At 38.6% G+C, this 16,201-nt stretch overlaps 1 protein-coding gene across 1 annotated transcript in view; it reads left to right on the forward strand.

The window, feature by feature from the left end:
* The first annotated feature begins 391 nt into the window (after nt 1-391).
* LOC138950684 (kielin/chordin-like protein) overlaps nt 392-16,201 on the forward strand; it is a 33,491-nt gene continuing 17,681 nt past the window's right edge. Inside the window, exons 1-5 of the mRNA XM_070322400.1 lie at nt 392-533; nt 8,231-8,323; nt 10,882-10,974; nt 12,623-12,715; nt 15,642-15,737. Coding sequence (XP_070178501.1) covers nt 467-533; nt 8,231-8,323; nt 10,882-10,974; nt 12,623-12,715; nt 15,642-15,737 — 442 coding nt within the window. The 5' untranslated portion in view covers nt 392-466. The remainder of the gene's footprint in view (nt 534-8,230; nt 8,324-10,881; nt 10,975-12,622; nt 12,716-15,641; nt 15,738-16,201) is intronic.

Raw genomic sequence — 16,201 nt, forward strand, 5'->3', positions numbered from 1 at the left:
GTGTGTGTGTGTGTGTGTGTGTGTGTGTGTGTGTGTGTGTGTGTGTGTGTGTGTGTGTGTGTGTGTGTGTGTGTGTGTGTGTGTGTGTGTGTGTGTGTGTGTGTGTGTGTGTGTGTGTGTGTGTGTGTATGTGTGTGTGTGTGTGTGTGTGTGTGCGTGTGTTTGTGTGTGTGTGTGTGTGTGTGTGTGTGTGTGTGTGTGTGCGTGTGTGTGTGCGTGGTTGTGTGTGTGTGTGCGTGTGTTTGTGTGTGTGTGTGTGTGTGTTTTGGATTTTACTGTTTATGGAAATTTAAAGATAGGAATCATAAGCAGCAGCTGCCAAATGCCAAAATGTCCCACACAACGTCAATCAAAACTTAATCATCTTATAAATCACTAAGAGGTCAGGAGATCAATATTTGGACACAGTATAAAAAGGGACGCGATTGTGGCACTGGTGTACAGCTTCTAAGGGAGAGAATTCATCATGATTCTCAGTCGTCTTCTCCTGCTCTGCAGTCTTCTTGCCGCTGTTGGCGCCTTTGGTTACAAGTGTGAGTTTTCTTTACTGTTTTTAGCAATCTGATTTTTTCTCTCTTGGACTTTGAATTGTTTGATTATCTGTATGGCTTTCTATGTCTCTTTGTGTGTGTGTGTGTGTGTGTGTGTGTGTGTGTGTGTGTGTGTGTGTGTGTGTGTGTGCGTGTGTGTGTGTGCGTGTGTGTGTGTAGCGAAAGGGCCCCTAATATGGACCGGCTCCTAATATGGACCACCTCCTGTTCTGACAAACTAACGGCGCTAGAGCGCTCAAAACAATTTCATTCGCTGTATTCACTCTCTCTGGATAACTTGCACATGTCAAAACAGTTGCAGAAACGCACACCTAAAAACCGTTAGGCTTTTTCTCTTTTTTACATTTAGTCAAGTTTTGACTACATTTTTTAACATAGAGGGGGAATCGAGACGAGGGTCGTGGTGTATGTGTGTCTCTGTGTGTGTGTAGAGCGATTCAGACTAAACTACTGGACGGATCTTTATGAAATTTTACATGAGGTCCTGAGTATGATATCCCCATACATTTTGTTTATTTTTTCGATAAATGTCTTTGATGACGTCATTCCGGCTTATTGTGAAAGTTGAGGCGGCACTGTCACACCCTCATTTTTCAATCAAATTGATTGAAATTTTGGCCAAGCAATCTTCGACGAAGGCCGGACTTCGGTTTTGCATTTCAGCTTGGTGGCTTAAAAATTGATTAATGATTTTGGTCATTAAAATTCTGAAAATTGTAATACATTTTTGATATGAAACGATCCAAATTTAGGTTCATCTTAGTCTTCATTATTTTTTTTATTCCAAAAACATATAAATGTGTTATATTCGGATTAAAAACAAGCTCTGAAAATTAAAAATATAAAAAAGTTTTATCTTGTTGTGCTCCCTTATTATAACTTTCAATTACGGCTTTGTATTTATGCAACTGAATAAAAAAAACACTGTTTAAATCAATTATGATCAAAATTAAATTTCCCAATTCGATTTAAAAACAATTTCAACTTATTCCTTGTCGGCTTCTGATTCCAAAAACATATTTATATGATATGTTTGGATTAAAAACACGCTCAGAAAGTTAAAACGAAGAGAGGTACAGAAAAGTGTGCTATGCAGCACAGCGAAACCACTACCGCGCTAAACACGGGCGGCCAACTACGGTCATTGTGAAAAAATGCAGTGCGTTCAGTTTCATTCTGTGAGTTCCACAGCTTGACTAAATGTAGTAATTTCGCCTTACGCGACTTGTTTCACTTTTGGCAGCGTTCACTCTAAATTTGCAGCCTAAAACGGACTCGTTTCTGTACACAGCCAAAGCTGTTATCACACAAAACGTGCTATATATGATAGCTAATATCTTATTTGTTACATTTTAGCAGTGTTGACCCCGAGTTTCTACTGCAAACAAAAAATAATAGCAAAATCTCAAAGTATGTGTGAGTCCCCTAAAATGGACCACCTTCCACAAATCGAAGAAAATAAAAGCTTGAGGCTATCTACTATATAATACTGGTAGGATTTTCGGTGGTTTTTCGATTCCTGTCACCAAACCGCGCGGATTTGTGCCTTCTCCTTCGGTTGCTATGCCAACGTGACCCAGGAAATCGATTCCGCTAGGTCCCGACTTCCAATTTTGTCCACGAACAAAGTTTGAAGAGGTTTGTCTCGCAAATTTGAGCAGACACAGTGAACTTTGACCTGAACTTTGACATCGCGGCGAAAGAGATCTGTGATTGGTTCTTCTTCAACTTTCGGTTCGACTAAACACGCGACCGCACCTCAGACGAACCTAGCTGTGTGTTTTATTTCTCTACCCCAGACGAACCTAAAATAATAAGAAGATAGATAGATCTGTTTATCTGTTAATGGAACTCCAAAATATTCCATAGATTTGTTTACTAAACAGTTCGAAACATTATCACCTGATAAGTCGCCGTATAACCTTATAGGTTCCAGCGACTAAATATTTTCCCCCGGTTCAACCATAGACATGTACGTCATCATGATCTCCCCTTAATTTGACCGTTATTTTGGCTGTCTTAGTGAAATGGTAAGATATATCTCTATGTTTTTTACATGTAAGTGTTCGGAAAAAATACAGTTATAGCAGCTATGTACAAAAATAAGCAGCATATGCTCTTTTCGCCAAAGTAAAGTCCTTTTTTCTTCTGGTTTCTTATATGTGTCACAGCACACCGCAAGCTTTTAGGCGAATAGCAAGTGAGTGGTATATATATATCATCAATTTTATAGTAGATAACGGTGTAAAATACTTACCATGTTCATGTCCGTTATACGTTTTCAATATTCCATATGTGTCATTTAATTGTGTGTTGCTTGATGCCATGTATGTATGTGTGTGTGTGTACATGACTTTAAATAAGCATGGATGGATGTGTGCACTCGATTGTGTGTGTGAACCATGTATATATTTTCTGTTGTCAATGTTGTCAATTAGATATGTTATACTATGCGTTTGAATCATTAAGTATTTTAGATTTTCTGTTGTCAATGTTGTCAATTAGATATGTTATACTATGCGTTTGAATCATTAAGTATTTTAGACGTCATACTTTTTTTCGTATCTTCACGATGGCTTTTTACCCGTTTAAATTTTAATGCTTCCAACTTTCAAAGCGCTGCACGGCTGGGAAGAGATGCGCACTTTTATCACTGTTGTTCATGTAGACGTAATCATGGATTCATGCAAACGTCATACCTGCTGTATTTTATTTTGTTTGTTTGTATAGTCGCGTGCGGTCGCGCAGTCTTTTTGGTCAGTTCCGATTACCTCCCATTGATGCGAAAACCTATATGACTGTTTTTTGTTATTTTTCTCTCTGTTAATTCACCAGTGGCTATGTAACATGTGTTATACCTTATAGGTTCCAGCGACTAAATATTTTTCCCCGGTGCAACCATAGACATGTACGTCATCATGATCTCCCCTTAATTTGACCGTTATTTTGGCTGTCTTAGTGAAATGGTAAGATATATCTCTATGTTTTTTACATGTAAGTGTTCGGAAAAAATACAGTTATAGCAGTTATGTACAAAAATAAGCAGCATATGCTCTTTTCGCCAAAGTAAAGTCCTTTTTTCTTCTGGTTTCTTATATGTGTCACAGCACACCGCAAGCTTTTAGGCGAATAGCAAGTGAGTGGTATATATATATCATCAATTTTATAGTAGGTAACGGTGTAAATTACTTGCCATGTTCATGTCCATTATACGTTTTCCATATTCCATATGTGTCATTTAATTGTGTGTTGCTTGATGCCATGTATGTATGTATGTGTGTGTGTGTGTACATGACTTTAAATAAGCATGGATGGATGTGTGCACTCGATTGTGTGTGTGAACCATGTATATATTTTCTGTTGTCAATGTTGTCAATTAGATATGTTATACTATGCGTTTGAATCATTAAGTATTTTAGACGTCATACTTTTTTTCGTATCTTCACGATGGCTTTTTACCCGTTTAAATTTTAATGCTTCCAACTTTCAAAGCGCTGCACGGCTGGGAAGAGATGCGCACTTTTATCACTGTTGTTCATGTAGACGTAATCATGGATTCATGCAAACGTCATACCTGCTGTATTTTATTTTGTTTGTTTGTATAGTCGCGTGCGGTCGCGCAGTCTTTTTGGTCAGTTCCGATTACCTCCCATTGATGCGAAAACCTATATAAGAAGATAGATAGATCTGTTTATCTGTTAATGGAACTCCAAAATATTCCATAGATTTGTTTACTTAATTTTTAAAAGATAAGTTCGAAACATTATCACCTGATAAGTCGCCGTATAACCTTATAGGTTCCAGCGACTAAATATTTTCCCCCGGTGCAACCATAGACATGTACGTCATCATGATCTCCCCTTAATTTGACCGTTATTTTGGCTGTCTTAGTGAAATGGTAAGATATATCTCTATGTTTTTTACATGTAAGTGTTCGGAAAAAATACAGTTATAGCAGTTATGTACAAAAATAAGCAGCATATGCTCTTTTCGCCAAAGTAAAGTCCTTTTTTCTTCTGGTTTCTTATATGTGTCACAGCACACTGCAAGCTTTTAGGCGAATAGCAAGTGAGTGGTATATATATATCATCAATTTTATAGTAGGTAACGGTGTAAATTACTTGCCATGTTCATGTCCATTATACGTTTTCCATATTCCATATGTGTCATTTAATTGTGTGTTGCTTGATGCCATGTATGTATGTGTGTGTGTGTGTACATGACTTTAAATAAGCATGGATGTGTGCACTCGATTGTGTGTGTGAACCATGTATATATTTTCTGTTGTCAGTTACATATGTTATACTATGCGTTTGAATCATTAAGTATTTTACACGTCATACTTTTTTTCGTATCTTCACGATGGCTTTTTACCCGTTTAAATTTTAATGCTTCCAACTTTCAAAGCGCTGCACGGCTGGGAAGAGATGCGCACTTTTATCACTGTTGTTCATGTAGACGTAATCATGGATTCATGCAAACGCCATACCTGCTGTATTTTATTTTGTTTGTTTGTATAGTCGCGTGCGGTCGCGCAGTCTTTTTGGTCAGTTCCGATTACCTCCCATTGATGCGAAAACCTATATGACTGTTTTTTGTTATTTTTCTCTCTGTTAATTCACCAGTGGCTATGTAACATGTGTTACAGAATTGCACCGGTGTAAGGGTTAACATTTTATTTTTCACCAAGAGAATATAATTCATTATATGCGGGATAATGTGCGGGGGGGGGGGGGGGGGGAGGGGTGCAAACAACATTTTCACAAGCACATAACCAACAAAATGACATCGCATGCGCAGCACACAAAGTGCGTAGCACGGGTACCACTAGTTTTCATTAATTCACCAAGAAGCTTGCTGAAAATCACCTATAACTACCCCTCGAGATTTCAAAAAAATATATCAAAATCTTATGTTCGTGGTAGTTGATAGTGTCACTTATTTTCACTCTGTTTTTGATACGTTTCTTTAGTTTCATGGTGGTCTTCAAATAATGCTCTCATCAACCCGAAACAGATAAATGTAAAGCACTAAGTTGTATCAGTTTATTTTGAAGTATAAGGGACTTTTTACAGTGACTTGTGAAGACCACTTCACTGGTCCATATTAGGCGCCCAGGCTCCTAATATGGACCATTTGGAATTTTTTCTGTATTTAATTTTTTGCTGAATGTCTATCAAAGCTAATTCACTCTAATTAGGCCTAACGGTTAACATAAGAGAGAAGGACTACCAAACATAAAATGAAATTTCTTCGCAAGAAAACAAGCTAGTTATCAGCATGAAACAAAAAGTGGTCCATATTAGGAGCCCTTCCCCTATGTGTGTTCTTTACATGTCTCTGCCTGTCGGTCTGTCTGCCTCTCTGTCTCTGTCTCTCTGTCTGTCTCTGTCTCTGTCTCTCTCTCTCTGTCTCTCTCTCTCTCTCTCTGTCTCTGTATTTCTCTCTCTCTCTCTCTCTCTCTCTCTCTCTCTCTCTCTCTCTCTCTCTCTCTCTCTCTCTCTTCATTTTGCCCTTGTCAATAATATGTCATGTTCGTTTGTATGTATATTGTTGTTTGTTTGTTTGTTTGTTTGTTTTGTTGGTTGTTTGTTTGTCTGTGTGTTGTTTGTTTGTTTGTTTGTTTTTATTACGTCTTTGATTGATATTCTAACAGTTTTAAAACGTATTATCATTAGACACATGATAAGTTCCTCTCATGGACGAGGGCTGGATGTAAAAAAGCATCTGTTTGCTCATGCCATTGCCCTCCTTGATAAAGAATGTGTCTTGTCTTGTCTTGTCTTGTCTTGTCTTGTCTTGTCTTGTCTTGTCTTGTCTTGTCTTGTCTCTTTCTCTTTCTGTTTAACACACTCTCTCTCTCTCTAACTGTCTTTTTTACTGTGACAAAATAAAGCTCAGTCAGTCAGCCAATCTGTCGGTTTCTCTGTAACATATTTCCCCCAACTTGTTGGTAGCTATTTCATATTTCTCTCCGCGCTCAAAATTAATATGTAAAGCGCGGAGAGCACAGTTAATTGTGGTTCGCGCTATATAAGCTCACCATAATAATAATAATAATATTTCCACAAAGCAAAGTATCAGTAAACGTATCGGTCAAGTACCGCGAATATTACCAACAAGGGGCGTAACAATACGTGAGTAATGCTGAAGTTCAGTTGTTTTGGCATTTTGCTTTGCAACCTTCAGCTCAACCAACAAAAGATTGCAGGGATGTTACATGTACTTAGATTTTATTTCTTTGGCGTTCTTACCAAAATGGCAGAACAGTTTCGGAAATTTTCGGAAGTTTTAAATCACACTCCTTCCCCTTTAAACAGTTCGGCTTACCATCTTCAAGCTGGTCAGGCTGCTGCATAGGATAAGACCTCTCATCCACTTGGTCACCTACCAAACAGCAAGAGCCTGGGTGCTCTGCTTGCAGTGTGTTGATTTTTGGTGTATGACTAAGTTGGGATGAAGGGTGGTCTTAAAGGCACAGTGCAGCTCACAGCCTTCGTTTTGCGTTTTTGTTGCAGCTGAGTGCATTTACAGTTCAAAAATCCTCCTATGGTAGTAAAACAAACCCAAAACTACCCAACGACGACATCTGTGAAGCTCGACAGTTTCTTGTTCACGCGAGTGCATAAATTAACCTAGTTATTACGTTGGTGTTTGGTCGGAGTTCGATTCAACTTGAGTGATTCCGGCCTCCATTTTGTTTTACATAAACTCATGACGTCTGACATAGTTTGCTAGTGACGTGTCTTTTTGTGCATGATGTGGTGATCTACCTGATCTAAATTTAGATCCAAAAATAGGTCAAGACCAGCCGGGTCCGAGTACGAAATTAATTCGTAAAAAAATCGCAGTTCTTGAATCTTTGGGTGCAAGTCAATGAAACTTGGTAGTTCTTCTAACGGATAGCTGCCTGAGGTATGACTAAAAGCCCCAGGGGCTCCGTGCACCTGGATTTGACAAGTTCAGTACCTTTAACCCATACTAAAGCCTGACTAAATCTGAGATGGTAAGCCGAACAGTTTTCATGGGAAGAAGAGGGTCTTCTAAGGTTATTCTTGACGTCATGTGTGCCACAACATGAACAATACATTCATGTTTCCACCCACTGGAAGGCAGCGAGCCGAATTTCCCAGCGATTGGATAATGACGTGATGACAATGAAAATTAAAAGAAAACTCTTGTTCTTGTTCTCCTTGTTGTTGTTGTTGTTGTTGTTGTTGTTGTTGTTGTTGTTGTTGTTGTTGTTGTTGTTGTTGTTGTTGTTGTTGTTTTTCTTCTTCTTCTTCTTCTCCTTCTTCTTCTTCTTTGTTGTTGTCTGTCTCGCTGTGAGATCAACGCTGAAGGGGAAGTTCTGTATTTTCACCAAAGACCTGTGACATGTGTGTTCAAGGGTGGCGGGGTCTGGCCATATACCCCCCCCCCCTCCCTCCCCCCTCCCCCTCCCTCCCCCCCTCCCCCTCCCCCTCCCCCCCCTCCCCCTCAGCTGTTGAAGGTCCTCACACCTCCCATTGTTTCCAGAAGAGCGCTCAAAGGTGTTCACTCATAAACCTCTTCACAAAATGCAAAGATATTATTAGCGCTCAAAGGTGTACACTCATAAACCTCTTCACAAAATGCAGGGATATCATTATAGCGCTCCAAGGTCTAACCAGTGTCTGTTGATTTTCATTTCTCCTCAGACTGCCAAGAACCGAAATGTCCCAAATGCGACCACGGCTATGAGTACGGCAAGGATGAGTACGGGTGCAAGACCTGCGTGTGCGCCGATCTCAGTAAGTATCTGTCAGTTGAGAACAGAACCATCTTGCTGTAACTACTAGCTCGTTGAATTGACTGACTGTTTTTGTATAGTATCACTGTTCGACATGTTTACAATGATCACCAGTTTTTATTATACCGTAAACTACCTTTAAAGCGCCCGGTATCGAGCAAACGCCCACCCCCTACTTTCGGTCAAAAATTGTGCATAGGGCACATCACCTTGTAAACGCCCACCCCCTACTTTCGGTCAAAAATTGTGCATAGGGCACATCACCTTGTAAACCCCCACCCCCTACTTTCGGTCAAAAATTGTGCATAGGGCACATCACCTTGTAAACGCCCACCCCCTACTTTCGGTCAAAAATTGTGCATAGGGCACATCACCTTGTAAACGCCCACCCCCATATCTGTTCCATGGGTGTAAAAAAACCCCACTTTTTTGTTACTTGTTTCTAAACCTTTTTACAAAATACAGAGATATCATTCGAGTGAATAACGAAAACTTTGTTTGTTTCTCCCCCTCCTTTGACTGTAATGTTGATGAGACTATCAAAATCATGAAATAATTAAACAATGTTTAAACAACACAAAAATAGCGGTGCTTCTTTACATTGTTAATACGCTGCCCAGGGTGGTACGTCAAAGAGTGATGCTGACGTTTAAGAACATTTGGTGTTAAGATGGTCGATTCAGACAGCATTTTCTTGCGTCAGGTTAATCAGAAGGCTAAGGGACGTAGGCGTCCCCAGGAGAAAAAACAAGTCGCGTAAGGCGAAAATACAATATTTAGTCAAGTAGCTGTCGAACTCACAGAATGAAACTGAACGCAACGCAACGCAGCAAGACCGTATACTCGTAGCATCGTCACTCCACCGCCCGTGGCAAAGGCAGTGCCCGTGGAATTGACAAGAAGAGCGGGGTATTCGTTGCGCTGAGAAGGATAGCACGCTTTTCTGTACCTCTCTTCGTTTTAACTTTCTGAGCGTGTTTTTAATCCAAACATATCATATCTATATATTTTTGGAATCAGGAACCGACAAGGAATAAGATGAAAGTGTTTTTAAATTGATTTCGAAAAAAAAATTTTGATAATAATTTTTATATATTTAATTTTCAGAGCTTGTTTTTAATCCGAATATAACATATTTATATGTTTTTGGAATCAGCAAATGATGGAGAATACGATAAACGTAAATTTAGATCGTTTTATAAATTTTTATTTTTTTTTACAATTTTCAGATTTTTAATGACCAAAGTCATTAATTAATTTTTAAGCCACCAAGCTGAAATGCAATACCGAAGTCCGGGCTTCGTCGAAGATTACTTGACCAAAATTTCAACCAATTTGGTTGAAAACTGAGGGCGTGACAGTGCCGCCTCAACTTTCACGAAAAGCCGGATATGACGTCATCAAAGACATTTATCAAAAAAATGAAAAAAACGTATGGGGATTTCATACCCAGGAACTCTCATGTCAAATTTCATAAAGATCGGTCCAGTAGTTTAGTCTGAATCGCTCTACACACACACACACACACACACACACACACAGACACACACACAGACACACACACAGACACACGCACATACACCATACCCTCGTTTCGATTCCCCCTCGATGTTAAAATATTTAGTCAAAACTTGACTAAATATAAAAACGTAACACATAATTATGTGTCTTAATTTGTGAGCAAAGATTTCTTCTCTATACAAATGGCGGTTAGAAAAAAACAACAACTAAAACATGGACAATCGCGCAACAGCACTTTGCGCATTTTATTTATACGGAATCATAAACTTAACAATGTCTGTCTGAAACATAGCATTTCACCTGTCATTCCGTTTGTTTATCATTGATTTAGAAGACGAGTACAGATATTTGATGCGCAATACATTCTTAACTGCAGATTGTCTGTGTCTGTTCCCCTTTCTCTCTCAATCTCTCTTTCTATCTCCATCTCTCTTTCAATCTCTCTCTGTCTCTTTAATCCATCCACTGACATTGCATAACATCATAATGAATCTACAGACGACAGCTAACTGAGTCATTTAGGCTGATGAAATGTACGTCCGTACAATCCATGTTAACTAATTTTGTTCCATGCATTATCTATTGACCTATTTTTTAAAAAACCCTTCTATTATCGTTATTAAGATTTATACTAGAATTGATATTTTGCTTTACGTTATCAACACATTGTTAAACTGTTTGTGTTATTATATAACCAGATGAAATAAAGCGGCATGCGCTTACCCGTTTTATCATTGTTATAATGTAACCGAGTGACGAAACACTACGATCACCTCGGGAAGCGATGTGCAATCAAACAGGTTTGAAAATGTTAGGGCTAATTTCTTAGCCCTATAAAAACTGTTATGCAAACCCGAAGGTTTCCATGAACATACAGACAATCGGAAACTACCACACCCTATCACAAACAGATTTCCACAAACCACGGGTGTTGACTTTAAAGGCCAACAACTCGGGTGCAGAGTCTGCTGTGAAAGGAGCGGTAGCCTCCCCTGTCACAATAACAATAACTATCTCTTCTTCCCGTGTCCCTAACAGAGTGTCCCTCTCACGAGTGTCCCAAGTGTGAGTACGGGGTGGAATACACGACTGACGAGTATGGCTGCAAAACCTGCGTCTGCAAAGATCACGGTAAGGCTTTAAACAATCCTAAAACTCTCCACCTGTTTAGTTATATCCCTAGGTATGTGTATGTGTATAACCTATGACTGCAAGAAACAAAATAAATATGTACTCAAGTCAAGTCAAGTCAAATTTATTTCAAGAAACGCCATGGGGATACATGAAAAAAAAAGAGCAATAAAGTGAGGAATGCAGGCTGTTCCACTAATACATACACATAAACTCATTCTGTTGAAAAAATTGAAAATTAAAATAAATTGTTTTACAATATGGAAATCAAATCTCCAAATTAATCATTCTCGGGTTATGGCTAACTTCATTCATACGTAACATTACGTGGGAAAAAAAGAACCCTGCAATTAACTGTCTGTATCATTTTTACTTACTCACCAATTCTAGAACAGCACACACAAAACTATGTCAAATGCTTGCCCAAAGAGTCTTCTCCTGGACTTACAAGACATAGGTGATGAATTCCATTATTTATTTGTCTGTGATTTTTTCAAGGAAGAAAGAGCTGAGTTGTTACCACCTTACTATTGGAAAAAACCTAATGCACTTAAATTCAAAAAGTTGTTTGCTACTAAGAAAAAGAAATTGCTAAAGAATATTTTGGACTTTATTAATAGAATTTGTAACAGCTTTTCATAACTTTTTTTATTTTTATTTTATTTTTTATTTTATTTATTATATTAGCATATATCATGATTGTATTGATTGTATCTATTGTTCAAAATGCCCCCATGGGTTATGGACCAATAAAAACTTGAACTTGAACAAACATTCAAATACAAAACAAAACAAAAGCAAAAGCAACAAGTCAAGTCAAGTCAATATTTATTTCAAAAACCCCTAGGGTTACATGAATAACAGCAGCGTGAAACCAAAACAGTATGACAAGGGGATGAAGGAAAACACCAGTCGCGTAAGGAAAAAATACAACATTTAGTCAAGCTCAGTCGAACTCACAGAATGAAACTGAACGCATTGCATTTTTTCCGCAAGACCGTACACTCGTAGCATCGTCATGTCTACCGCTCGTGGCAAAGGCAGTGAAATCAACAATCCAGAAAAGCGCGGTAGCGGTTGCGCTGAGGAGGATAGCACGCTTTTCTATATCTCTATTCTTTTTAACTCTCTGAACGTGTTTTTAATCCAAACATATCATATCTATATTTTTTTGGAATTAGGAACGGACAAGGAATAAGATGAAATTGTTTTTGAATCGATTTCGGAAATTTAATTTTAATCATCATTTTTATATTTTTAATTTTCAGAGCTTGTTTTTAATCCGAATATAACATATTTATATGTTTCTGGAATCAGAAAATAATGAAAAATACGATAAACGTAATTTTGGATCGTTTTATAAGAAAATATTTTTAATTACAATTTTCATATTTTTAATGACCAAAGTCATTAATTAATTTTTAAGCCTCCAAGCTTTGGTCGGGCGTCAATCCCCGATGAAGACCTCGAAGTTTCAAATGGAAGCATGTTAATGTGTAATTATCAATCAATACAAAAATTAAAAAAATAGACAAATAGATGCATTGTTTTGTCAATAACAAACGTTGAAACAACCTACCTTTGATGACAAATAGATGAATAAAAACAACAACACAACCAAACTGATCCTGATATTTTCACTGTGCAGAGTGCGTGAAGTCAGAGTGTCACGACTGCCAGTATGGCGAGGAGTACAAGACAGACCACTACGGCTGTGACTACTGCGTCTGCAAACCCTACGGTAAGTGTTTTTTGTTTCGTTTTTAAGATTTTTATTTAAAAAAAATTTCACTGTTAAATGTATATTCAAATTCAACAACAGAAATATCAGTGTTACTTAAAAAGAGCTATTCTTCAAAAATATGTCAACGAAATTATTTTCCGAGCACAATAAAAAGGAGCATCCATTGTATTACGGTAAGTGTTAGTAATAGACAGTGTTCGCATATAACTGTGTCGTGTTTGTATGGGTTGTTATGAGCAGACAATCATGCTAGTGCCTAATGCCTGGGTCTCACATATACGATTTTTCGGAAGTGTCGGGGATAGTTAAGTCGGCTAGGTCGGAAGTGTCGGATGCAAATTCGGCTCCAAATTTCACTCCCGACCTGTCCTTACGACTAATCCGACCATGTAGCCGACAAGCAGACGACAACCACCCGACTTTAGGGCCGACAAATCCGACATGTGTCCAGACACTTCCGACTGCAGTAACGACAATTCCGACTGCAGTTACGACAGGCCCGATTATTAGCTGAAAAACTTCCGAACAATAGCCGACTCTCACGACCAGTGTAACGACTAAACCGACTAGCTAACGACTGTCCTAACGACAAATCAGACTGCCCTAACGACAAATCAGACACCATTACGACTAATCCGAACGACACTATGCTACCGACAAATCTGACCACCCTTACGAGTCTTCCGACTACCGTTACGACTAATCAGAATCGCCTTACGACTAAACCGACACGCTTACGACAACCACCCGACAAATTTCTATTCGTCTGAGTCGGGAGGCTCTTCCGACTGTTTTGAACATGTTCAAAACAGTCTGAAGGGCCTTCCGAACTAACCGACTTTTCAAAAACAAAATTGCTAATTCTCACGAACTCTCCGACCTCTTCCGACTTCCAGCCGACTACCTAAAGTCGGGTGACATTCGTAGATGTGAGACCGGGGCATTATCTCCCTTCGTGTGTACACGCAAGCACAAGACCAAATGCGCACGGAAAAGATCCTGTAATCCATGTTAGAGTACGGTGGGTTATAGAAACACGAACATACCCAGCATGCCTCCCCCTCAATCGGCGTATGGCTGCCTGAATGGCGGGATAAAAACGGTCATGCATGTAAAAGTTCACGCAAAAGAAACAAGTCGCGTAAGGCGAAAATACAATATTTAGTCAAGTAGCTGTCGAACTCACAGAATGAAACTGAACGCAATCGTCACTCCACCGCCCGTGGCAAAGGCAGTGCCCGTGGAATTGACAAGAAGAGCGGGGTATTCGTTGCGCTGAGAAGGATAGCACGCTTTTCTGTACCTCTCTTCGTTTTAACTTTCTGAGCGTGTTTTTAATCCAAACATATCATATCTATATATTTTTGGAATCAGGAACCGACAAGGAATAAGATGAAAGTGTTTTTAAATTGATTTCGAAAAAAAGATTTTGATAATAATTTTTATATATTTAATTTTCAGAGCTTGTTTTTAATCCGAATATAACATATTTATATGTTTTTGGAATCAGCAAATGATGGAGAATAAGATAAACGTAAATTTGGATCGTTTTATAAATTTGTATTTTTTTTTTACAATTTTCAGATTTTTAATGACCAAAGTCATTAATTAATTTTTAAGCCACCAAGCTGAAATGCAATACCGAAGTCCGGGCTTCGTCGAAGATTACTTGACCAAAATTTCAACCAATTTGGTTGAAAAATGAGGGCGTGACAGTGCCGCCTCAACTTTCACGAAAAGCCGGATATGACGTCATCAAAGACATTTATCAAAAAAATGAAAAAAACGTCCGGGGATTTCATACCCAGGAACTCTCATGTCAAATTTCATAAAGATCGGTCCAGTAGTTTAGTCTGAATCGCTCTACACACACACACACACGCACACACACACGCACACACACACACACACACGCACATACACCACGACCCTCGTTTCGATTCCCCCTCGATGTTAAAATATTTAGTCAAAACTTGACTAAATATAACAAGTCGCGTAAGGCGAAAATACAATATTTAGTCAAGTAGCTATCGAACTCACAGAATGAAACTGAACGCAATCGTCACTCCACCGCCCGTGGCAAAGGCAGTGCCCGTGGAATTGACAAGAAGAGCGGGGTATTCGTTGCGCTGAGAAGGATAGCACGCTTTTCTGTACCTCTCTTCGTTTTAACTTTCTGAGCGTGTTTTTAATCCAAACATATCATATCTATATATTTTTGGAATCAGGAACCGACAAGGAATAAGATGAAAGTGTTTTTAAATTGATTTCGAAAAAAAGATTTTGATAATAATTTTTATATATTTAATTTTCAGAGCTTGTTTTTAATCCGAATATAACATATTTATATGTTTTTGGAATCAGCAAATGCTGGAGAATAAAATAAACGTAAATTTGGATCGTTTTATAAATTTTTATTTTTTTTTACAATTTTCAGATTTTTAATGACCAAAGTCATTAATTAATTTTTAAGCCACCAAGCTGAAATGCAATACCAAACCCCGGGCTTCGTCGAAGATTACTTGACCAAAATTTCAACCAATTTGGTTGAAAAATGAGGGCGTGACAGTGCCGCCTCAACTTTCACGAAAAGCCGGATATGACGTCATCAAAGACATTTATCAAAAAAATGAAAAAAACGTTCGGGGATTTCATATCCAGGAACTCTCATGTCAAATTTCATAAAGATCGGTCCAGTAGTTTAGTCTGAATCGCTCTACACACACACACACACGCACACACACACGCACACACACACACACACACGCACATACACCACGACCCTCGTTTCGATTCCCCCTCGATGTTAAAATATTTAGTCAAAACTTGACTAAATATAAAAAGCAAGGAACGTTTCTACGTGTATTTTATGTAATAGTCCAAGGACAAATTGTTGATTCATTTTCGCTTGTTTAATGAGCAGTTTGCCCCGAGACTCCCTACTGCGACTACTGCGAGTACGGGTACTACTACACCTACGATTCCTACGGCTGTGCCACCTGCTACTGTAAAGAATACGGTAAGACGTTTTAAACCAGATCTTAAGTGCTACCGTGGATCCCTCATTTTAAGACCCCCCCCCCCCCCAATTTAAGACTCCCTCCCTTTTAAGACCCTGGACACAAGGATGAACAAGTCGCGTAAGGCGAAATTACTACATTTAGTCAAGCTGTGGAACTCACAGAATGAAACTGAACGTAGTCCGCCGCTAGTGCAAAAGGCAGTGAAAGTGACGAGCCTGTTGGGCGTGGTAGCGGTTGCGCTGTGCTTCATAGCACGCTTTACTGTACCTCTTTTCGTTTTAACTTTGTGAGCGTGTTTTTTATCCAAACATATCATATGTATATGATTTTGGAATCAGGAACCGACAAGAAATAAGATGAAAGTGTTTTTAAATTGATTTCACACAAAAAAGTTTGATCATAATTTTTATATTTTAAATTTTCAAAACTTGTTTTTAATCCAAATATAACATATTTATAT

This window comes from Littorina saxatilis, linkage group LG16 (genome assembly GCF_037325665.1).
Source record: "Littorina saxatilis isolate snail1 linkage group LG16, US_GU_Lsax_2.0, whole genome shotgun sequence".
Lineage (NCBI taxonomy): Eukaryota > Metazoa > Mollusca > Gastropoda > Littorinimorpha > Littorinidae > Littorina > Littorina saxatilis.